A 25,905-nucleotide genomic window follows, 5' to 3' on the forward strand; every position below is an offset into this window, starting at 1 on the left:
ACCAAATAAGAACTAGCTGCCTTAAGAATGCTTTAGACTTGACTACTAGACTTTGTTTTGTCGGTGACAAAGGAAAACTTCGTATTTTTTGTGTACCTAATCATATTTTGTAATTTTTATGCCTCGGTGGCTTGGTTGTGTTATCTTTAGCTGAATGACTGCACCGCGTTAAAGTTTCGGGTTTAATCTCAGGTAAACGATTCCTATGTCAGGTAGAGTGATATAGAGTTCAGTACCTATTAGCTCAGGATTTGGAATTGTGGTTAGTAGTTAATATAGCTACTCGCCCCAAAATACTGGCATTTAACATAGCGTGGGACGTACGGTTATGTAGAGTGGAAAGCGAAAAAGACGGGATGTATCTAGCTATATAAATTGTTGGTAGGAAAATTTCTCAACTTGTATAAATTACCGGGAATCACCTGGCTTAATGGCATCTTTAAAAACTATGCTTTCGAATGTTAATGACGTTTATTTACGTCGCTATGTGTGCGTTATTATTATTTTCGGATGTTGCGCATGCGCATTTCGATTCGGCATTGTATTTCCAATTAAGAATTTTTATATTTCTTTATTCACAACATAAACTTCTGATATCAAGTTGGCTCATATTATTATGGTCACACACCCCATTTGGTGTCATAGTTTTCAAGTTAAATTTGATAGTACAAACCAATATGTTACATAGCAGTAACTACCTATCTCTTATAGATATAGCGATCGCCTGTCATCTCAAATGCAACGTACGAGCGCGCCCCATTTTTTCGCGACACGACGTCCTGATCGTTCATCAAGTGTGCAGACAACTTAACAGCAGAAGGTGTGCGCGTGGCCACAAGTGGCGCACAATAGCCGCGTCACATCAGTCGGCCGGCGTCAGTCGCGTGAGTCGCGTGTGCGCCGCCCGCATGCCCGCGCCTCGCCTGCTGCCCGCGCGCTGGTGGCGCCGCCGCGAGCATGAGGCGCCACGCAGCCTGCCGCACCTGCCTCATCCGCCCCACCCGCCGCGCGACATGGAGCGGCGGCCGCGGGCGTCGCGAGTGCCGAGCTCCCCCGCGCGCCAGCACCGCCCGCACCACCCGCCGCGCGACGACGACGAGCTCGAGCGCGCCTACCCCTCCATGGGCCAGCTGGAGTACGTGCTCGCGGGCTCCTCGCCGCCCGCCGAGAGCGCGCCCAACATGTACGACAGCTTCGAGGAACCGCCGCTCGACCTAACTGCGCACATCTGCGGCGACTCGTTACGTCAGAGCGCGCATGAGCAGATGCGCGCCGTCGGCGGCCGGCTGCGACTCCTCGACGAGTTGGAGACCGGAGCCATCACGGCCGACACGGCTGCCAACACCTTCGCAACCGCTTCCGAGGCCGAAAAGAATGTATGCTTGTTTTGGGCAGCCTTCCTTAGACTAGCAAACCTGCTACCGATACTGGTGGATGCTGGAGCGGATCCGTTGTACTTTGATGCATTAGGATTGTCACCTCTGCACGTGGCCGCCTTCAGCGGTTCTATAGAATGCGCCAATTATCTCCTATCGTGCGGCGCCGATCCAAATTACATGGCCCGGTGTTTCGCGCCCCTCCACTGCGCGGCGTTCGGTAACTCTGTGCAAGTGGCTAATTTGCTAATTTCCCGTGGCGCTTCCGTGCACGCCGCGGTCAAGTACGTCAATTGCGAGGGTGGTCTGCTGCACTGCGCGGTACGAGCCAACTCCGTCGAGTGCCTCAAGTTGTTCATATCTCACGGAGTCGACGTGAACTTGATAGAGCCAGGCGGCACCAATGCCATTCACCTCGCCGCCGATTTGGGGATGATACAATGCCTAACTATATTGTTGGAGACGCCGGGCGCTGACGCTAATGTTAGAACACGAGTGGGGGACCGAGAGTCGACGGCGCTGCACTTGGCGGCCGACGGAGGGTTCGTGGAATGCGTTGATTTATTACTGTCTAAAGGCGCAGACGCCAGTTTGAAGAATCACCGCGGATTTACGGCGCTGCACCTCGCCGCGCGCTCTTCCAGTTTGGAATGCGTCGAGTCTTTACTCCGGAAAGGCAATGCGGAGCCGAACGCTATGGACTTTGACAAAAGGACGCCGCTTCACGCAGCGATAGGGAAGTCGGACTCAGCGTGCGACATCATCGAGACGCTGATCAGTTGGGGCGCAAACGTGAACCAGAAGGACGAGTACGGGTTCACTCCGCTGCACCTGGCGGCGCTCGACGGACTCTCCGCCTGCGTGGAGACGCTCATATACCACGGAGCTGACGTCACAACCAGATCTAAAAAAGGAAACTCCGCTCTTAATGTAATAGCTAGAAAAACGCCCGCCTCGCTCGCAATGATAACGAGGAAATTGGACTGCGCCATTACACTCCATCACTCGCAGACGAGTAACAGGGAGGTGGAGCTCGAACTAGACTTTCGCAGCATACTACAGCACTGTTACCCTCGGGAAATCAGTTACTTGAACACCTTCGTTGATGAAGGGCAGAAAGAAGTACTTTTACATCCGCTTTGCTCCGCGTTTTTGTACATAAAATGGGAGAAAATCCGCAAATACTACGTGGCTCGGTTATTCTTAAGTTTTATATTTGTTTTATGTTTAACTTTGTATGTCTTGACGGCTTTGGCCCACAACTGTTACAACGGTAGCAAAGATATGGAGGAGACAATTCAGGAACAAGAATTATGTCAAAAACAGTCGATACTTGGGGATTTGCTACGTAAAAATCCATTTGTAATAGAAATGCAATGGTGGGTGCTAGCTGGCATAACGATATTCGAAATATTCAGAAAGGTTTACGGCATCGCTGGCTATTCAACTGTTAAACAATACCTGATGCAATCTGAGAACATAATCGAATGGTTTGTGATTGTAAGCGTGTTTCTAATATCGTATATTTACACAAACATCACGTATGCGTGGCAGAATCACGTCGGCGCGTTCGCGGTGCTCGCCGGCTGGACGAACCTCATGATGATGATCGGACAGCTGCCCGTGTTCGGCACCTACGTCGCCATGTACCAGAAGGTGCAGAAAGAATTCGCTAAACTCCTTATGGCATATTCCTGCATCTTAATTGGATTTACTATTAGTTTTTGCGTAATTTTTCCCGACTCGTCGTCATTCGCAAATCCTTTCATGGGCTTTATTACAGTACTAACTATGATGATTGGCGAACTAAACTTAGACCTTTTACTGAACGAACCGGACGGGAACGATCCCCCAGTCCTGTTAGAGATATCCGCACAAATCACGTACGTTTTGTTCTTAATGTTTGTCACTGTTGTACTAATGAATTTACTCGTAGGTATCGCTGTCCATGACATTCAAGGATTGAGGAAGACAGCTGGCTTATCTAAACTCGTACGCCAAACGAAACTGATTTCATATATGGAGCTAGCTTTGTTTAATGGTTATTTACCAAAATGTTTACTTAAAATTCTACATTCTTCAGCTCTTGTCTCGCCGCAAGCATACAGAGTTGTATTAAGCGTTAAGCCTTTAAATCCGAGCGAGAAAAGATTACCGAGAGACATAATGATGGCGGCGTACGACATCGCAAAGATGCGTAAACAGTACGGGCATACAATATCGTCGAGCGGGTCTACGACAGGCGCATACTCTTGCTTCAAAAAGTACGAGAACAACAATGATTCGGGGTACCGAGAGTACGGGTACTCAGGACTCGGCAGCTTACACGCGAGACTTGATGAGACTTCGGAGAATGTAAGACAACTGACACAGGAAGTAAGGGAATTAAAGAAGTTAATAAGCGCCCAACAGCTAGTGATCCAGCAAGCTCTGGCAGGCGCGATGGACCGTTGATGATATAATGGGCGGCCGAGTCATTTTATTTCAATGCCAACGGTACACAAGTCAACAAACTACGGAGCGAATTAACGGCGCTCCGGAGCTCGGCGGTACGGCGGACCCCATTGTGCGCGTCGCGGACTTAAATTCAGAGCGTGATATTTTTTGCTTTACGGTCGATGGGAGCTAGTTAATTTCACGGGAAACAGTTGTGATTAAAAATAATTGTATTAATTTATGATTGTGATATTTGTAAGTAATTTTAATGTTAAAATAAATATTATTATTTTTTATGGTTTCGATTTTATTTTCCTTTTGTAATTAATTGGGAAATGACACAATGAAGACTACATTTTAGCAGAACACGTGGTATTCATTGCATTGCGTTATGCGCAGTATTTTCTTCACATAGTAGTGAGTGCGCACAAAATGATTATAATTGCGGCCGTAATTTTTAGAATTTCGCGCCAATCTGCCATGGCTGCATAGTGTTGTTAACACCTGAAAAGTAACTAAACAGTAGTATGAATAGTCGATTTCATTCATTCCGCATCTGAAACTTGGAAAAGAGTAATGCACGTATATTTTAACTTTATAATAAGAAATGGAATGTTCATAAAAACCATTAATACTCAGATTTGCCTGCAGTTTCACTCCCCTAAAAGAGTCCGTTCAATCGATTCTGCGTTTTTCTTCAAAATTTTTGGAATTATATTTTTTATCTGCTATTTTTTATTACCTAACGTTTTAACTGGCACGTAAGGTTGGATTTTTAAATACAAATAATCTCTTTATTATTATTATACTACAGTCATTTCCCTTTAAAATACATGTATCGTATATCGATTCGTGTTACCCGGGTAATTTATAATAACAAACATTACTTTTATAAATGAATAATATTAAATACATACTATTAAGTTGAATAATCGCCTACAAGATTCTAACAAAAGTACAACACTACTCGGAAAGTAAACCGGATGTGTCAACATTTGACAATTAGGAACTTCATTTTGACATTTTCAGTACATGCGCGATCTTTAAAATAGGATACAGGCGATCAATAGACTGAAAAGAATAGAAAATCTAGATTCAGGTCTTATCTCTTTCGTTCAGGACTTGCACCTTTATTGATTCACCGTGTTCATGATATCGGTGAGCGAGTTCCGGATAACCAATGCAAGGGAGTTTCAAGATACAACTTATAAACATGGGGACAAGGGCGGCGGCTTGTGAGTAAATTATATTGTTTATTGTCGCTTATATGCGTAGTCCGATGTTTTGGATTGTTCTAGAATAATTAGAGTGGAATTTCGCCATGTTGGAGAAAATAGGTAGGTAGGTAATAATACGCTAAAAATATTTGTGTTGTAAAAATTGTTAGAGTTTAGATCTCATAAGATTCTTTTTTAAATTTATGTTACATTATATCCATCATTAGTCCGCTTTATTTAAGTAATTATTTGATTGTAAGTAATTGTTTAGGTATTTACCTTTTTATTAGGTAATACATACTCGCATTCTTGGTACTGTTAAGAAATAAATAAAAATATTTATTTTGCTAAAATAAAATATTTTATTGTGCCATTGTATCTTTTATTACTATTTTGTAATTAAACCCCTACATAATCAAATTCACACAATTTATTTATACCAAACAAGCAACAAATATTGTTTAAATATTTTCACTTTCTAATTAAGTTAATAAGTATCAAATATTATGCTGGGTCCTAGGTATATCATCTAATATATATTTGCTAAATACAATAAAATAGGATAAATAGACTGCAAGAAGCTAACAACAAAACAAATATACAAATTACATAGTGTGTACTGACTACGCTACTAGTGTACTTATTTATTTGAAGTAATATTTTAAAGTATTTCTTTTTATTCCTTACTGCAATCATTTTATTATTTTTAAAGGGAATAATGTTAAGTTCAGATATTTTTTTTATGTAATATGGACTTGTAGTAAGTGAAATTGGACTAAAACCAGGATTTAGAATTCTAATAACTGAAACTTTATTTATGGATACACCATTTCATACATCATGTAGTTTTAGCTATATTACATAATCAAATAAACCGAAACAATAGAACAATCCAAGACGCAGACATAAAGACATCATAAATATACGCTTGCATGCATTTTTTCAGAGTGGGACGTCGTTGAGTAGTGAACAAAGCTTTTTGTATGTGCTAATGCTGAGCGTGCAGGCAGATACTATGCAGTATTTGACGGAACCACTCAATATGAAAGGTGAGCTCGTGCAAGCGAGCCGTGTTGCCCTGGACCCTGTGCACGTTTGCTTACCCTGGCCTGGGGTTGCTATCAAAATACAATTTCTAATTAGTTTCATTGATTTTTTGTTTGTAATGATTTTTTTAGCAATTTATTTTATCTAATACTATATAAGTAATTGTTTTGTAAATTAAATTTATGCTCTTATTAAATTGTTTATTTTGAATTATTTAATATAATTATTATTCTTTTATTTTTTATTCTTGTCTATGTTTTCCGCTCAATTTAAATTTTATACTTAATCACATTCCTTCAAAATTCAAATTCGTTTTTTTTCTTCTTCCTTCAGATGTTAAATGTTTTATTTTTTTTTAAAATTTTCCAAATATTCCAAGATGGCAACCCTGTCTCTAGACTTGCATTGCCCCTTCTCTTACGGTGTTGTAACCCTGCATAACCCTGACGATATAGACAAGTGTTGTATGTTTATCGATGGACCTCTTATATGTTGTCAATTGTCATAGTATGCGTTACACGTCTTTGTATATAATGTGTCACTGTCGTCCGTATTTAGATCTGATTCTGCTGAATATTACCTTTTTTAGCTCTAAGATTAGTGGCGTCGATTTAGCGGGAAAACATGATTTTTTTTTTTATTAGATGATGTAATTTAGAGATCTTAGCACATTAGTGTTATGTCAAATATATTTGTTTAGTAATATAAATAGGTAATTTATTGAACTTAAATATTAGATCACGATTTAAAAAAATGTGTAGCTGAACTTTTTTTTTACTGTATGGAATAAGGTCAGGGTTTCCTATACCGTCAAACGGGTGAATCCGTTTTTTTGTAATTACGGGCGTTCTACTTAAAGGACAGCTTCGAAAGCTGTATAGGTATGAGAGACAAAAATACCCTATTTACCTTTATGGTTATCAAAGCTGTTTTTCGATTAGGACGCTCGTAATTGTAAAAAAAAAACGTATATGCCCCCTCAGACGGAATAGACCTGACCTTAAAACTTTTAGAGGCACAAAATTCTTGAATTTGGTAGTGTATTATTAGGGTATCAGCAGAATCAGACGTCTTGTTTGTGTGGCTCACCTTTCTTCAAATACAGGCTGTGTTATCTATGTCTGTGGCACCGCTGAACGCTTCTTCCTTTTAGTATTATTTCCTTATTCAGTTTTAGATATATATACACACTATTCACTTAAATGAATTCAATTTTAAAGGGGGAATGATTTTTTTGTACATATTTGTAGAGATTTATGGTTTTTTGGGATTAGTTAATGCAACGGTTTTCTCGTAGTTCAAAACGATTGTGGGTGAAAACACTTCTCTTTTTAGCTTTCTAGTTTATGTACGTGCACTATTGTAAAACAGCTGTCCGCTCTCATACGGTGTTCTTAAACTGAAATTATCAATATTTGGTAACTTCAATTATTTACCGACGTCTTTAATAAACGATCCCATTATTTTTCGATCGACCGTGAAAATAGATGCCAAATGACCTATTTTAACTGAGATTCTCGGAATCGGATCGAAAATTAAGATTGGGATTGTTTATTGGCGTCTGCCCGAATAAATAGGGTGTTTGACTCGTGTAACAAAAAAATATAAAACTGCTCCAGGAGAAAGAATAGTGGGCGACAATATTTATCAAATAGATTATTTTGTTTTAAACGTTTTGTAAATATTTTATATACGTCATTAAAATTTTTAATTATTAATCTGTATACCTCGCGGCCTAAAACGATGCGATGCCGGCCGCCATTCCTAGTGACGTCATCTCTCATAAACATTGCATTATTCAATACAATAAATACTTATATAGTAACGACTGCATGACACATAGAACAACAAATGGCACGCACTCATAACTTTAAAAAAACCGAGGTTACAAAAACCATAGTTTATATTTGACACTTATATTAAAACATTATTTTTTTAGGTGACAACAACATTTATAACATAATATACAACTATAAACTTACATTGAAATGAACTTCACAAAAATAAATCGTCGATTTATCCGACGTATATTTTGAATCTCGTCGTGCTAAAGTCTACCACTTCTTTCTTAAATCTTTTGATTTTGGCACATGAATTAACAATTTATCGGGATTATGTGGTGTTGAGTTTTTACGTTAAGGCACTGAACAATATTTATAAGCTGGCATATTCATTTTTTGTGGGAAAAGTAACAAGTAGCCTATATAAATCGTAGACAATTTGTTTTGTTGTAAGGCGCAGGTTAGGTTTCAGAACTGTCACGAATGTTTGTATATGAACGATGACATCACACAGGGATAACATCATGTTACAACGCGTTTTAGCGCGAAATTATAAATGACAAAAGAAAATCACGGATATTTAATAAATTGAGCATATTTTAACAATAAAAATTCATGCTATAAGTGAATAGTCCCCTATCGTAGTACATACATTTTAAAAAATTGTCAAAAACCCTATTGATTAGCGTATCTTATCCAGTTTAAAATTTGAAAGATAGATTAAGGTGGTCCCGATATAGGCATCGACCAAATTTGTCTCACAGAAAACATTTAAAATGAGAGCTTGCTGTTATGTTTACCACGGCGGATAAGATAACGAGAAGACCTAAATAAAATAAGCTAACATTTGGTAGAAGAATACTTTTAACCACTCGGATAGCGACCACTGTGCACAAGTTATAAACCCAGTGGCCCAGTAGTGTCGCGTTCCGGCATCACCTGTGTAGCATAATTATGTAGGTTTCAAGCAGGTCAGCATTATTGTGTCTCATGATAAATACATAGTCACTGGACACTATCTGGGCCCTACTCCTCTTCAGGCACAATGGGGTACAAAGGGGCAAAAAGGGGTACTTTGCCGTGCCGGCATACAAAAATAATATTATTTAAATCCAACGTAACTATGATTATTTTATAATTGGAAGTGCTCATAGTCCGTGGACATCGCTTACCATCAGGTGACTTACTTATTCGTTTGCCGGCTTATGCAAAAATACATGATGTGATTGCTTCTAGTGCGTGCTAATCCTTTGATAACAGTCTCTGAAACGACAAAGCTAAACATATTCGTTTTTTCTCAAACTATATACACGCTTAACCTCATAATCATAACAAAGGTTACCGAGATTACTTAAAGAACATTTCTACATTGGGCTTACAATTGGCAGTCACGGCGAAGATCCGCAGTCTCTACGACTGCCAGCTCCGACTGATGCACAACATACAGCCGTTGCCGTCGGGCAACGATATCGCGAACACTGTCAAGTATTTCTCACAGACGCTGCTTAGTAAGTATCTAGATTATATTCAGTTCGGTGGTGTAGTTTTATTTCGTGCGCAGTGTGAGACCGCTGATATTTAACTTTCGAATCCCTGGTGAAATTAAGGGTTTTTCTGCTTATAAGCCCCGTTTGGAATTTGTTGAATTAGGCTCGCCTCCTATGACATTATGGGATATAATACACATTATGAATAGTGGGTGCTCAGTTACACCACTGCTTAGCCCTTTGGGGATAAAAGGCGTGAAGATTATACAATTCAGGATTCAGTATCAAGTCTAGACCATGCCTATATTATATTCTGTTTACACTACGTAAGTTCTGTACTCGGTAGTACACATCGAGTTATAGGAAGAGTATCGGCAACACACCTATAAAAATTAAAGATGCTTCAAGAAGCCGAAGTTTATCTTTTCTAAATCCAATGTGCAATGTTTGTTGCAGATTACTGTGTGCGTGGAAAGCATGTAGTTCCATCAAAAAAACGTGTACTTATTGTTTTTCATTTTAGTACTAATATAAAAAAAAATCCATGCAGTTTTTTTCGGGCTACTCTGTACACAGATGGCTTCAAATCAAAATATTCCAGGTGTGCTCAAAGATGTGCCAAGATCTCCTCTAGAGATGATCCGAGATGCGGACACGGATGCTGACAGGATGGCTCTCTACCCCAACCTGGATTACAAAGGGCTGTTCAACGCTATATCACAGCTGGTCGATTCTGCGCCACATCTGCAGTATGGAATTCAAGGTATGAAGTTCGTTAGGTCTTTCTTATGAGGATTGTAATTGGCTTTATTTGTGAATCCAGTGTTCATGGTTCTAAGCGTTGTAGACTTGTTAATTAAAGATTTTTCATGTCGTCACTGAGAGCTACAATAATTATTTTATCCTTAAAGTATTTTGGTTGAACCGAATCAAGATAATATAATTTAGACATGCCGCAATATTAATTTGTTGTTAAAATTTAGGGTTTTACGACAATGAAAACACGTTAATTTGTCCCATAAGTTGGATTGCATAGAACTTAATTTAGAGTGATCATGTATTTCATACCTCTTTTTCTTTTGTACCTAGCGTTCGGCCAAGCCATCCTGCAGTGCCTAGGTTGCTTGCTCCCGTTCCTGGAGTACGACATGATCGACAACCTTCCCTACCTGGTGGCGTACTGCGTGGCTGTGTTCCCAGTGTCTCTGCACCAGGAGATACTCAACCTGCTGTGCTATTATATACCGCCATTTACTATCAGTGAGTTGAATTTTGGTAATATTATTGCCCAATTTAGAAGAAAAGCCTCTGGAACTAAATAGGTTATGAACTAAATATGAGAAGGCTAGAAAGGTATCTGGTACTTTAGCTTTGGAACTTATGAACGAAATTTGAGAAAATAACATAAATAATTACTAAGGATTTTAATTTTTATAACAACATACATTGTAGTCAGTGTAATTACTGAACATAATGAGGCATAACATCTCATGTCTCAGGATGGCGAGCGCAGTGGAAAACCAAACAATACTTTGTAATTCAAGGTGTTGGATGGTGTTTCTATTGTTTATTGGCGGTCGTATCGCTTACCATCAGGCGAACGGCAAGCTCGGTTCGTCATTCAAAGCAATAAAAAAAATCTGAAATATAGTTGGCTTCAACTACCACCAAGTGGCGATGTCCCAACCAGCTTCTGAATGGTATCTGGAAGTTGTTTGTTACGATCGCTAAAATACTGCGATGATTTTAAAAAGGATTTTACATTCTATGGTCCCCATTTAGAGTATATTTTACAGCACGCCGTTACTCAGGACAAGAGGAGGAAAGCCAAGCGTCACAATCAGTTGCAGCCATCATCATGATGGTATTCCAGCATTCCAATAATCCAGGTAATCATTTTAGCAGCAAATGAAAATGGTGAAACAGCCTACTGTGATATCTTATGTATGACTGCTGTACTAAGGTCCTTGGTACGACCCCTCAGTCAGAAGAAGTTTTATTGGGTTTGTATGCTCAGTATCAGCTCGGAATCAGAATTATGGTAAGTGGCAAAAGTCTAATCACTTGATATAGGTCACTTCTATCTACTCAAGAAAAGGACGTGTGTAATACATACTATGATGTTGAACTATAAGTAATGTACTCATCAGGTCTTATGTCATCCCAAGGCTAGATAAAATCGTTACATCAAAATAAAAAAAAATTAAATGTTGATTGTGGTTGTAGTTGGGTGCGGAACGGTCTGTCGAGACGAATGTCCGCAGGTTCAAATCCCAAGGGCAAACACCACTGACTTTTCTAAAATCATGAGTGTATTCTTTGTGAATTATCACTTGCTTTAACGGCTTTGCTTTAATATCGTTAGGAATCCTGCATACGTGAGAAATTCTCTATAGGAATTTTGAGGGTGTGTGAAGTCTACCAATCGGCACTAGGCCAGTGTGGTGGACTAAGGGCTAATCCCTCTCAGCAGTAGAGGAGGCCGAGCCCAGCAGAGGGTCAGTATATAATAAAAAGCTAACACACACTATCTATACCATCCCCCCACCAGCCCACCATTGCCAGCTCCTGGAGTGCCTAATGTCGATGAAGCAGACGGTAGTGAAGGACGTGCTGAGTGTGATCGCGTACGGCACGTGGGGCGCAAGACTGTCCGCCGCCAAGCTGCTGTTCTACTACTGGCCGCCGTTTGACGCCAAGCTGTTTGATCGGAAGGGGTTGCTGTGCAAGTTTTCTAGTGAGTTTGTTTTATGTAGTACCATTAATCAATCGACATTCTCTTTGGAAGACACTCAGCTTATCATCTTGTGTAGCACCTAAAAAAACAATTAATTTATCATATTTATTTCCTTTTTTTTATTTCTTACTCCTTCTTATCAAGGAGTAAATAGAGTTAAAATAATAACATTTGATATTAAAAAATAATAACCTGCCCTAAACCTTCACAATACCATAAGAAATAGATGTGACTTTTGATATAGAATAAGGCATAGGAATTAAGAAAGGAAGAGAAATGTAGGAAGCTTCATTCAACGTATGAAACCCAATAGTAATTTTATTTAGTGAATTGCTGTTTGGTTTTCTATGAGCAAGTGAAAATTGTAATTAATCTTACATCTGTATTTCAGGAAGTTTCCAATATCCCAAGTATTGATTATAAATGAAGTGGCAATTAAAAAAAAAAACAATTTTAAGTCATCAATTTAAAAAAATAATTATAAACGTTCCAATAGCTTTCTTCAATCGCTTGGGGAAATGGACTAATAATATAAAGATTTTCGACATATTTATAAATTACTCGGGATCGGACAGAGGGTTTATTAAAAGCGTTTATTGAAATCGGTCGTTAGTCCATAATCCAGCTGTATATCCCGTGTCCCAGATGACCTGGTGCCTTTCCTGTGCCAGCGCGACATGTGTCCCAACGCGGGCACGGCCGAGGCCGCCAAGGTGTGCTACGACCACTGCATCAGCGTCACGTTCGCGTCCGACAGCCCGCCGCCGCTCTACTTGTGCATCGAGTGCGCTAATGAAATACACAGGTCTGAGCGTTATGTCAATATAATAAAGTCTATTTTTCTAGCACAATATTGTGTGGAAGTCCTACTGGTTTGCTCATGTGGAGGTATATGTGAGATGCAAGCAGGTATTAGCAGTTGTTAATTGGTGAGTTAAACAACAGATTTTTTACTGTTTGCTACTAGGACAAAAAAATATTCTGGCGGACTTCATTATTATTTCCCATCCAATTTTTAATTAGATTCCTACATAATCCTAGGTAGTTAATATAGTTTCAAATATTCCTTGGTTGATTTTTATAATACTTTCGAAGTTTTTGAAATAAAGTCAATTTATATTCTTTTTGCACAGAGAGCACCCGAATCAGCGTTTCTTCGACATCCTACATCCGCAACAGCAAGTGTCCATGGTTTGTGAGAATAAGGTATGATAGTCATTTGTCTTTTCATTATTGTAGTCTAGGATTGATTGGTCAATAGTTTTTTTTTATATCACAGAACTGCAGATCTTCTGACAAGGCAGCCTACTCCATCTGCTTTTCCAATGAATGCGCCAGCTACAACGGAAACCATCCTATAAGGTATGCCTATAAACACACACGCACACACACACCGAGAGCGAGCGAGAGAGAGAGAGAGTTAGAGTTAGTATGTATGTATGTGTTAGAGAAAGTGAGAGAGAGACGGACACACACACAACGCACAATGTGAGTGCACCATGACTCGTTACTTGTCAGGTACTGCCAGCAGTGCCACGGCAACCGCCACAACAGCCGCCGCGGCGGAGACCACGTGGTGCACACGCGCCTGCCCATCGCCTGGCAGATGGACTCCGACATGCAGACCAACCTGGTCGAGGCCATCGTCAGGTGAGGGCTTCACATCTAGATCTTCTGACCACTTGTTGAGCTAGGTCGTATAATATTAGATTTTGAATATTATCTAATTACTTGGTTCTGTTTTGTTTCTTTATGAAAATGTTATACCATTTTTTTTATATTTTTAATTTTGTTATCTTCTATCCTCAAGTTTTTGCAATCTAGAAATTTTTATAGTAACAACAACTTCACATCTGTACAGTACAATTTCAAGATTTATAACATGTTTGAATTCATTTCTTTCATTTATGTTGTAATTTTGAAAGTTTTTTAAACAGTCGCACAAAAATAAACTTTGGTTCATTCGTTTTTGTTTTTGGTGTTTTTTAATTATTTTTTTTATTTTAATGGACACTGATAGGCAACCGTCGGCTCTCTCAATCTCACTTAGCACTGCAGACATGCATGGTTTTAGCAGCGTGTAGATTTGTTGCTGAATGAGAGTACCATTGTTGCCACAATTAGGTAAATATTATATTTTTATGTTTATAGATTTTGTTTACAGTTTATTTGATATTCAAAGTATACAAATAAATTAAATACCTTGACGTTCATATTAAGTAATTATAATTAATAAGTAACAAAAAAAAATGTAAAAAAATATATTTTTATATTGAAATTTATTAAAACATTGAATGTTTCGGCTAGCCTGCTGAAGGAATCAAAGCCGATCAACATGGAGGACCCGGACAGTTCGTACGAGCAGCTGAAGCCGCCGCTGAGCGTGGAGTTGCCCGACCCTATATCAGTGGAGGATCGACAGCTTCTAGGAAGGTCAGTATTGCAGCCGCCCGGTACCGAGGACCAGAGACCAGACCAGAGACACTGAGGGCCTAAGGGGGTGCGACAGGTTCTGGCTGCAACACTGGGTGCCTTAAAGCCCCTGAATTCGACAACACACACAGCTTAAATCTTAGAATTAGAATAGTCTCAGTAATATTATAAATGTGAATAATATTGGTAATGATGTTTGTTGAATGGATTTGAATGAAATTTTGCACACGGTTTGACCATGTCTTGGATATTATATCTTACTGATTATGTCTTAGATTAATATATAGGCTATTTTTATTCCGGTAATTTTCTCATATGGGCAATATTTGATTTTTTACCTGATTTTTAAGAAGATGTCGTTGATGCTGTACATATGGCGCTGTACGTCGCTATATTGATTTAGGGATTTTTGTAGCAGGAAATGCTTTTTTCACACGTGAACTTGCGAGCAACTTCTAGTTAATTCATATTTAATAAAATAATTTATAGTTAATGCTGTTCATACTTTGAAGTTAAAGTCTTGATTTAGTCAATTATTAAGAACTTATGTTATATATCGACACCAACAATTTATACTAAGCTAACTCAAAAAACCGTACTTTACAGGAGAGGCGTTTAAAGGGAAAAACGTGATAACTTTTTTATTAGTTAAGATACTTATTTGAAATTTGGCACCCTTAATGATTAACTTATTATTTATAATTTCTCATATTTATTTTTCTTTAATTATTTATATTTTTTAAATTAGCGCAAGTTAGCCGTGTATACATGTAATTCCTCAATTAGATTATACATACTACACACGTCTAACTAATGTTAGCGTATTGTGTTACGGGGAGAACCACAGTCCTAAAGATGTGTTATTTTTATTGCGTTGCAGTAAGAAAATTGGAGAATATTATGCATTAAATATAAAATTAGGTTCCTATATATATTCACAAGATATATTATTATAAATTCCTATGCTAAATAAAAAAATATTTAACTTAGCCTTATTTTATCGGGACATGCTTTTCTGGCGGATATCGCATTAAAAGCCGACAAATTATACATAGCGTACTATACATCGACCTGTGCTCTAAGTTAGCGTATCATTTAACATTCTATTGAGCTATAATACACGTTGATTTGTATAAATTATAGATGAAATTATGAAGATAATATTATTCTATACAGGTAAATGTATAATGAAAACAAAAATAGTATATTAATCAACTTTTTATTAAAATTACAGGTAAGTACTTTCTTATTAATTTACGATAAGGGATCAAGTCAATCACAGTTCGACTTCGTATATGATATCTATCTCACGATTGCACTTAATATTGTTATTTTTAAAAGAAAACAAAACTTCAAATTTGGTAAATATAAATCACATAATTTAAGCAGTAGGTTGTAATCATTGAGTACTTCTAAACATTCAAACCTTATCATCACTTGCATTCTCCTCGTGTTCGGTTGTTAATAAATGTCTATAAAATGTATGATACTTTTCGGGTGTAATGTTGTTATCATACTAATATTTTAAATCTTTATATTTTAAAATTAAACTATTTTCCGATTTTATCGCGTTTTTTATATTTTAATTTTCTGCCGACGTTTTGAAGACTGTAGCCTTCGTGGTCATGGGTAGTCTTTATATTTTGCTATATTTAATTTTTTATTAGGCACCGACTCCAAAATTGGTAACCAGTAAATAGATAATGCTAAATATTTTTTTTTGGTTTTTAGTGGTTCTTGAAGGCGGTATGAAATTATGTAAAAAAGATTTTGGTAAATAGAAACCTATCTTCTAATTAGCGTTAACAATATATCTATACTGTCTGTACTCTAATATTATAATTATTATCGGCACACAACTCAACATACAACGACATTTTTGTAAAAGTTAAAGTAGGATCTAAGTATTTTTTATTTATACGTTTTCTAACGTAGTGAGACTCCACAGGGGTAAAAGAAATAACGTGATCTATGATACTCTGTTTCATTTCACTTGAAATTATATAGATATGTTTTTTATGCCGACCTCTATCATCAAGAAACACCAAGTTAAATTATTGTTTACTTAGATTTTTAATATCAAAAATATTCAAGAACATTGTTTTGCAAAACTTTGGGTGATGTGTTACCATTGTCAGAATTTATGGGAAGATGATAATTCAAAGTGTGTGATCGACGACTAGATTAGCTGTCAACATTAGTGGCAGTTTTGTAGCTTTTATGTATCACATATTTGGCGATGATTTTCCACTATTTCGCGTGATTACCCCAGAACTCATCAAATAGGTCAATACGAACTTCTTGGTTTATATTATTATGACATTGCAGACGATAATTGACGCAAGCGACTTTAATGTTTCTTGGTGCTTTAGTTTTACCTTTTCAGGTCAGAAAACTTTTTCTAAGTATCCACTCATCTTCAAGTTTAAGACGTTTGAGACCTACATCATTATTTTTTTTAGATCTACATCTATTGTTTTTTGGGGTCGATACTGCTGAATAGTCACTATCATTAAATGCTACAGGCGAAGAAATTGAATTACTGGGAGTAGATATTGTTGATACTGAATCTGTGTTCCCACTGAGGTCGCTATCCATATAAGAATCGAAAAGACTTTCCTGGGCTGACCTACTGATTTCAGGTGTGAGTGTTCTATCTTCGGTATCTTCGCAAGTCGGTACCAAAGTATTGTTTAAACTTTGTGAAGATTCCGAAAAATCACAATAGGGTGAAGGTACGGGGGTATTATGTATGCAGGTTCTATATATACTTGGTGGAGTTAACGTCAATAGAGAAGGTTTTTGGATAGAAGTCAATACCTTTGGTGAATAAATATTATGTGGAACGTGGTTTAAATTTATATCTTATAATCATTTTCGTAATTAACTATATCTTGGCTTGTAGAACTGGATATAGAATAAGCATTCTCTTGAATAGGCTCATCCAACATGATGTGATTATACAAAACCACAAATTCAGGATAATCAACTTCGGCAGGTAATGGCAACGATTATAGAATAATAGGCATAATGTATTGAAATCATATGATTGTTTTATAAAAAACATATATATGTAAAAACAGTCAACATACCACCAATAAACTAATTAACATACATTTTACATAAGTATTTTAACGTAAAAGTCGCTAAGTCATCCATTTAACAAAACATACAAATATAAACGAACGTATTAAAGTACGCTAACTAAGTGTTAGCGTAGTGTTACACGGACATTGAGTTGAGCGGATCAAATTTTCAAAAAAACGTACTGTGTTAATATAAAACATATTTATCTACTTTGACATACATTATAATCTTTAATAACATATTAAACTTACTTTTCTCAACAGTAGGAAGCAGTATCTCCCCATTTTATCAACAGTGCTCAAAGAATATTCCTCCTTTTTAATTAAATCCACTAAATATTTAACTCGTTTTCGTGACATTTTTGTAATAATAAAAATAACACTAACAATATTTTAAAATAACTTGGAACAATGAGACTATCAACCATGATTTACTGATAAGGTTTATAAAATCTCGCGATCACATCTAATACAGCGACAAGTGTCGTTAGATTAATATAAACGAACAAGCGGTGCGTCCTCTCCCCGCGTATACTCCGCTAACAATAGTTAGCGTAATTAAAATCGACTGATTTCAAAAAGTACCTTTACTTAGCGTTGTATAAAATTTGTAACTTCTTTATTTTTATATATTTCTTCACGATTTTTTTACTACATATAAAACAACATATTTTAAGCAATTTGGCATAAAAAAACGATTTTACCTAAACTTCGAGTTAGCGTAGTATAAATTGTTGGTGTCGATATGACTGCCTCGGTGGCGCAGTTGTACTACCATATGACTGCATTGTTAAGATCTTAGGTTCGATACATGGTTCAGGCAAAGTGATATTAGGTTTTTGTACTAGTATTAGCCTGGAGTATGGTATTTGTGCTCGGTATGGTCACAGGGTCATCTATCACATCAAGACACTGAGGAAAGTGCATCAGTTGCGCTTCTGCCTATCTCTGTGGCCGTTCAAGTATTACGTTACGCAATTTTTGAAGATTTCTGACCCCCTCATGAACGCGCCGTAAAGTTTTCCTGTACGCCCCCACCACCTCTCAAAAAGTTTGTAACTCTAGTGTTTTTTTTCCTAATATTCACAATTATGTTAAGCAAAGTACCAGAAAGTCGCTAAAATACCTCTGTTTTTGTTTTAAAATAAAAAACCAATGTTACAAAAAACGTTGTACAAACGTAACGTACGTACTGGTATAAAAGTCGTGAATATGCGTGTAACAAATGAACATACAAGTCGATGTATGATGTGAGTGCTGTCGCGCAGGTACGGCGTGTGGCTGATGGTGGGGCTGTGCACGCCGAACCCCGAGACGCCGGACGAGGTGCTCGGCCGTCTGCTCTCCGTACTCTTCCACTGGTTCCACGTCACCGCCTTCTCCTACACCGGTATCATACTCAATCTAACTGTTAGATGTTTACTCTTTTCTTGTTGGTTTTAGAGTTCTATGCTTCTTGAAACTAGTGGTCTATTAAAATTGTATGTTATGGGACTGTAAATTGACAATTATGTGTAAAATTTACCTAGTTTAACGACAAAGTCATACGTTTGGTATTTGATATGGATTTTTAATCTTCGATATTTTACGCACGTACAATCAATCAATTTGTACGTTTGAGTTTGTGGCGGTATGTTTTGAATTGACATGCATGTAGAAAGTCCTGAAACTTTTCCTAACCCTCAACTCCTCGAAACCTTGTTGGTAAGTTCGGCGCTGGCCTGCAGGTGAGACCGCCCGCACGGTGGAGAAGCTGAAGCTGGAGCACGTGTGCGGGTGGGTGCGGGCCGTGGCGGCGCAGCACGGCGCCGTGCTGGTGGCGTGCCTGCTGCCGCACCCGCCGCACTACACGCGCCACGCCGGCCACTGGGACAACCTCGCCTCCAAGACGCACCACCTCAAGGACGGACTCAACAGGTACGGGCCTTGTATCGTTGTAGGGGACAGCAGGGCTAGTGGTAGGATATATTTTATATCCGCCCAGATAGCGACCACCGTACACGAGGTGTTAAAACCCACTATAATGGCCCTAGGTCAGCCTGTGTATATCCGGTTCCAACAGGCCTGTATAATTATGTCATCTGTCTAGGGCCAATCATCCCTTGCCAGTCGGCATTCTATTGGACCCCACATCACTTACCATCAGGTGCAGAACGGTCACTTTATTAAAACAAAAATAGCAAGTGAATTTCCTGATAAATTATCACCACTATTTACTAACGCCTGTACTGCTGAACTAGATGTGAGCACTTTGCAGTACTTAGAAAAATGAGTAGAAATTAATGAAACTGATAGCTACTTTTATTTCTGGCGGAATTTTTTTACCGATTTTTATTTAGACCTGAGGAAGGTGGGAAAGTTTGTCTGACTGATCAACCTTCTGTTCCAGTTGTCTACTAGCTTATTCTTTTTCTTTTATCCATAGGTTGTACTGTCTCATCCCGTACGGAATCGTCACTCAGTCCATCTGGGACGTGATAATGCCCGACTGGCTGGAGGCCATATGCGACGACGTGCCGGAGAAGGTAAGGTTCCAAGGATAAAATTTTATAGATTCTTTTATGAATGTTTCTAGTTCTTATATTATGACATGTGATGAAATAGATTTATAATTAAATACTTCTTTGTTACCTTTATGATGAACTAGGAGACATTTGATCTCAGCTTTTCGTATTCTCATGAACTCATATATTATGTGGTCATTTCTGTGTTTTGTTTTGATTCACATATCTAATATTCTTTTGTTGATTGTTTTGTCAATTTTAAATGAAAAACATTTACTTTGATGCTAATAAATTTGACCAAGGAAACTGACATCTTCCTTCAATAAACAATTCCATTCACAGGAACTAGTGGAATTGAAAGTGTCTCTGGGCAAGATCCTGGAGCCGGACGGCGTGATGGGAGGCGTGGATGAGAAAGGGCTGTACAAGTTCGCAGCCATCAGGGTCACGCAGAACCCCACGCCGGAGACTGTGCTGCCGGTCTTGGAGTGGTTCCAGGTCATTTTAAGTCTCGTACTAGTGTGCCCACGGAATCTTATCGTATTGTTAAATTTCAGAGACTATCTCTTGCATTGTAAGGTAGACTTACTGATTTTCAATAAACGATTAAAATTGATTTTTCGAACTATTTCAAAAATGGACCAATCAGAAGAAAGTTTTTTTTGACATGGTTACAAATTACTCGTTTTGATTGATAATTCACTTCAAATCGGATTGAAGATTGAGATTGGGATCGTATATTGCTTTTAATCACTCACAGAATTCGTAACGTGGTCGATATTTTAACGAATAATACAAACAAAACAGTAAGAGAAAACATTTTTTTTGTGTAGTATTTGTAGTATTTTGGATATTTGCGGTTATAGTCTCTGCGCTTTATTTCTTTGTACTCATTTAGGGTGTTAGTGTCATAATGATTTCTTATGTTTACGCGAATGTTAGACATTGAAAATAAAACAATTATACGGATTTTTTCGCGGTTTTTATATTATGAAGGCCATGAAGGCTCCAAAGTCTTTGAAACGTCGGGAGAAAATAATAATATAAAAACAGCGAAAAAATCCGTAAAGTAGTTTTATTTTCAATGTTAGTGTCATGTTATGTTTTCTTGTTTTCAGACGATATCCCTGCTGGACGTGCGGATGCCTCTGACGCAACTGTTCGATTTGTTCAGCCACTGCGTCGTCAACATGCCAGAGAAGATCGTCAAACCTCCCCCCAGTACGTTATTGCGATTTTTTATACTTTTTTAAATGTCGGAACAAATTTTAAGTTTTTATTTAACATTGTCAGTATCATATAAATTAAATTTAATATAAGTTCTGAAGGATTCGTATTAGGTGTTATTTCACTACTAACCGATCTTTAAAACCATAGATATTTTTTTTCATAAAGTCATTTTTTTTCCACATTTTTTTTCAGATTCAACAAACCTCAAAGACTCTAAGGAGTCTCCCACCACGGCCGAGAAGGAGAAAAAGGAACGTGACGAGGAGATGAAGCCGCAGAACCTCACCTGCTGCATACTAATGCTCGATATACTGCTCAAACAAGTACGACTATTATATTATAATTATCATGCTTCTCTGTAAATAAAAAAAATACTAAAATATGGGATAAATTTTGAAGAATTTGTTAATGAAAGTCTCATCACAGTTCAGCCATTTTGGAGAATAGATCAGACTGAAAGAAAAAAAAAATATATATATAACTTAATATTAGGTATTAAAACACTACTTATATTTGTCGATGATTTAACTTGCATTTGCTATCGTACTTTACTTTTGAAGAGAAAACAATCGGTTTCCGTTGTTGTGTGACCTGCGCATGCGTACAGTTGGAGCTGCAGCAGCGACGCATCAACATCCAGGACGTGAGCAGCGACGCCACCAAGCTGCTGCGGCTCATGCTCAAGTCCAACCAGACCAACACCCTCGAGCATGGTGCGTTACAATTCACTTACCTTATTTTGTTTCTAGGTTTCTTATTGCTCCGTATGAAAGTAATTTTCCGGATTAGATTTCTGTGAATTCATTTGAAATAAAAATTAGTACACCTGTGATCACGGCGATAGTGTTTGGTTGTGGAAGGGACTGCCGAAACGAATGTCTGTAGGTTAAAACCCAAGGGCACGCACCTCTGACTTTTCTTAGGTTATGTGTGTATTCTTTGTGAGGTATTGCTTGCTTTAACGACGAAAGAAAACATCGTGAAGAAACCTGCATTTTTGTATAGAAATTTTGAGTGTGCGTGAAGTCTACCAACCCGCACTAGGCCAGCGTGGTGGACTAAGGCCTAATCCCTCTCAGTAGTAGAGGAGGCCCGTGCTCAGCAGTGGGCAAGTATATAATACAGGGCTGTTATTAATTTTTTATAGTATACATTTGTGAAGTAAATTTTATTGCAATCAATAATTAAGCAGTTTTTAATTGTAAATATGTCAATGAAGGAAAATAAACAGCCGCATGAAGAAACAAAGGACAAAAATCTTCCTGTCCGTAAAACACCTGCTCTGGGTATGTTTTTATCAGGATTATATTACATAAAGATAATCCGTATGTTGTCCCTTAGCTCAGTGCACGGCGGAGGGTCTGTGCTCGTACTGCGAGGCGGCGGCGCTGTGCCACCAGCTCGGGGTCCATCTCGTGCGGACACTCGCCACACACCGGCCGCCGGACCCCTCCATGGTACGCGACACATTACTTCATATGACTCCAATAGACAACAGCGATGCTAGGTCATGATTTAGGACGTTTTTTTATACAAGTAAATGATAAGAGGAAGCTTGCTAAATAGCTAGTCTCGGGATCCCCCATAAATATTACTCAAACATTGAAAGTCAAAGTCATGATTGGATTAACCGCGATCATCACTCTGAACCGACGATAAATCCGAAGTTGGCTTGCCCGACGCTGCTTGGCGGTAATACATGATATCTACGTGTTACAATCAGTAGCCTTTCTTACCACCAGATGTTCCAATCATCCCCGGACGAGGCGTGGGCTGAGCCGTCAAGCAGACGCAGCCAGCCCGAAGAGGAGCGCGGGCGCGCGGGCGGCGCGGGCGCGGGCGCGGGCGCGGCAGGGAAGGAGGCGCGCACGCGCTCGTGGACCGCGGCGCGGTGGGCGGCGTGCTCGTGCACGTGCCGCATGTGCGTATGCGCATGGCCGGCCGCTCGATGTTCGGTTATCGAAGCCTTTGAAAAGGAAAAAAGAAAAAAAAATTTTTTTGAAAAAAAAAAAAGTAATGCTATTTTTTATTTAAAAATAATGGGGTTACATTTTGATGTTGATAGACTTGAAAAAAATGTGAACATAAACAATTAAGCATTCAAAGTGGTTTTCAAAGGTTTCACAGATTTATAGCGAACGCCCGGTCAGCATATCTTTATGTTTATTATAACTCCTACTCAGACAAAAAAAAAAGAAAATATTACAGTTTTCGGTTTTTATTGCGTCTACTATAAAGTGGACATTATTGGAATTTTGAAATCATTTTTTTCTATTTATTCAATAAATATATGAGACATCAATGTTACTAAATTTTCCGATAAATACCGAAAACGATTCCGATTTAACCGTTCTATCTGTTGATTTGTTCATTAGCCGCTGTTCTATCTCTTTTTATGTCTGTATAGTTTCATTTGATGTCTCTTTCTTTGATGACGTCCTGGTGTGTTCAGAGCGGATCCAAAACATTTTTATTAGTCCAAAAATTGCTATCCACATTTTATTGTACGCTATCTTTTAAAAGTAAATAACTTATAATAACTATCGACTATATAGATTACTAGTATAATTTTCACAAAATTTTGATATCAAGATTGATAGCATTGTCTTCAAAGATGCTAAATAAATAATATAACCTTAATGCTCGCCTTAATAGTAGAGACTTTAACGATATCTAATGTTAACTTTATCGACATTTCTCTACTTCGTGATACCAATATAAATTGAGGTCTACTTATAATTTTTTAGAGTCTTGGAGATATACACAGATTAATAGAAGGCAAAATTCTTATCCTTCAAAACATTATTAGGGATTTATTACACGAAGAAACACGCTTTGTGATCCCTACCTCGTGGTACTAATACAATAAGAAATTGTAGGCCCACATATTATTTTTTAGGCTCTAAGAAACATAAATAGATAGAAGGCAAATTTCCTCTCCTTCAGATATTGAAAGGCGTTTTTTAATTTTTTTATTCCCACGATTATATTATTCGAGGCTATTCGAGAGATATTCGAGGCCTTTATCTTGGGAAACGAACATTTTCGTCTAACACAAGGGATACGCTCTGTCTCCAGGCCGTCACGTTAAGTTCTGTATTATAATAGTTGTATAGTTTGTCCATTTCATGCAACTGTCTCTTATAAGCGACGTCGGTTCGGACTCGGGGCTGACTAAGTCGTCACCCGATGCGCAAGTATGTCGACTTTCTGTTCAGCTTTATCATGTGTCACGTATTTGTGAGCTTTTGGTGTTAGCTAGCTGGTTTTGTGCTACACGTAGTGAGAGGCGATATCTTCTACAGGTACCAATTATTTAACGTTTTGATTGTTTTTTTGTTATTTCTACAATAAGGATGGTATTATGATGATCATGTTAATGAGAAAAAAATGCTAATTACTTCAAGCAATTTTTTGTTGAAAAATATGTGAAAATATAGGTATGGCACAAGAAATTATACTTTATAATACCAATTATATTTTAACAAAAAAATAATAGAATTCAAATTAACTTATGAATTCCTAGGAAGGCCAGAATGAAGTAAAGTATAAATGTCGGTTTTTTCTGGAATACCTTTTTCAATGACAGCTTATAATCGATAATGTATTACAATTTGATGAAAGATAACGTTAATGATATCTCACCTCAAGTACGTGTAGTATAATATCAGCAATTTTCACAATGACACAAGGTAAGTATTGTGTGCAGCTGTTTAGATCGTAGATTACACAGTACACGTTGTACATAGACGTAAATAAAACAATAGAATAGTTCTATGTGGTAGCCTCTGTAGTTTACTTTCATACAAATCATTTTAGATATTGTAATAATCAGACTTCTCGAGATATCAATAGACGTAACAGTACATTTACTTCTTTTCCTAAGTCACGGCAAATCGCGGATGCGGAATCCGCCCTGAAATAAAATAGTCGATAGGTTTCAACCTGTCCTCACTGCCAGCGGGCGAGCACACCTCCGCCGCATTATATTGGCGGATCCGCTAGTTAATGCCCGTATTTTTAATTTTTATTCGTGGAGTACATTCACGAATATATTATGTTCCAAGAATATATTACGATGTAATTGAAATAAAGTTTCAGGATGTTCTCGTAAGATCAAGCATCTATATTATTATTGATGTTTTGCACTCCAATATACGCACTTGTCATCAGAAGAATTTCAAATTCGCGTATTCATGTATTTATAAATGAAACAAGATAACCCTACAAAATTTTAAAGGCATAAAAATTCAATTATCAATAAGCCTAGTGATTATTATGTTACTCAAATGAAATATAATAGGCACAAAACAAACGCAATTTTGGTCCTCCCAGCAGGATTTTGGTAATAGGTGAAGCAAAAATATTCTACCCTTTTTACAAATATTACGAGGCCAGAGGAATATGAAATTGTACAGTTCGTTTGAAGAACTGCGAGAAGACCGATATGATATTGGCACAATTGCAGTGATATCGCACAGCAATCACGCTAGATGGCGATAGATGATTCTGACTTGCGATAGCAGAATTTGCGCGACGCGTAGCATATAAGCCATCTCTGAATAGGAACC

The 25,905-nt window shown here is 37.9% G+C and overlaps 2 protein-coding genes across 2 annotated transcripts in view; both read left to right on the forward strand.

Annotated features, from left to right (window-relative positions):
• Positions 1-863: 863 nt before the first annotated feature.
• Positions 864-4,087, forward strand: LOC115440958 (transient receptor potential channel pyrexia). Its single transcript, XM_030165492.2, has one exon. The coding sequence runs from the start codon at positions 909-911 to the stop codon at positions 3,828-3,830; it is 2,922 nt and encodes a 973-aa protein (XP_030021352.2). The 5' UTR covers positions 864-908; the 3' UTR covers positions 3,831-4,087.
• A 730-nt stretch (positions 4,088-4,817) lies between these two features.
• Positions 4,818-25,905, forward strand: part of LOC115440914 (protein unc-79 homolog) — a 47,938-nt gene continuing 26,850 nt past the window's right edge. The window contains 22 exon segments of the mRNA XM_037447504.1: positions 4,818-5,047; positions 5,976-6,078; positions 9,246-9,365; positions 9,946-10,107; positions 10,434-10,604; positions 11,141-11,233; positions 11,896-12,081; positions 12,727-12,886; positions 13,215-13,287; positions 13,361-13,443; positions 13,600-13,731; positions 14,389-14,514; positions 18,869-18,990; positions 19,328-19,517; positions 20,026-20,125; positions 20,447-20,602; positions 21,223-21,325; positions 21,527-21,657; positions 21,942-22,047; positions 22,676-22,791; positions 23,077-23,412; positions 24,451-24,531. Of these exon segments, the coding sequence (XP_037303401.1) occupies positions 6,021-6,078; positions 9,246-9,365; positions 9,946-10,107; positions 10,434-10,604; positions 11,141-11,233; positions 11,896-12,081; positions 12,727-12,886; positions 13,215-13,287; positions 13,361-13,443; positions 13,600-13,731; positions 14,389-14,514; positions 18,869-18,990; positions 19,328-19,517; positions 20,026-20,125; positions 20,447-20,602; positions 21,223-21,325; positions 21,527-21,657; positions 21,942-22,047; positions 22,676-22,791; positions 23,077-23,412; positions 24,451-24,531 (2,805 nt within the window). The 5' untranslated portion in view covers positions 4,818-5,047; positions 5,976-6,020.

The sequence above is a fragment of the Manduca sexta genome, chromosome 6 (assembly GCF_014839805.1).
Source record: "Manduca sexta isolate Smith_Timp_Sample1 chromosome 6, JHU_Msex_v1.0, whole genome shotgun sequence".
Lineage (NCBI taxonomy): Eukaryota > Metazoa > Arthropoda > Insecta > Lepidoptera > Sphingidae > Manduca > Manduca sexta.

Bases quoted from the DNA above. Each gene is read 5' to 3' on its own strand.
- LOC115440958 (XM_030165492.2), top strand. From the start codon at position 909: ATGCCCGCGCCTCGCCTGCTGCCCGCGCGCTGGTGGCGCCGCCGCGAG.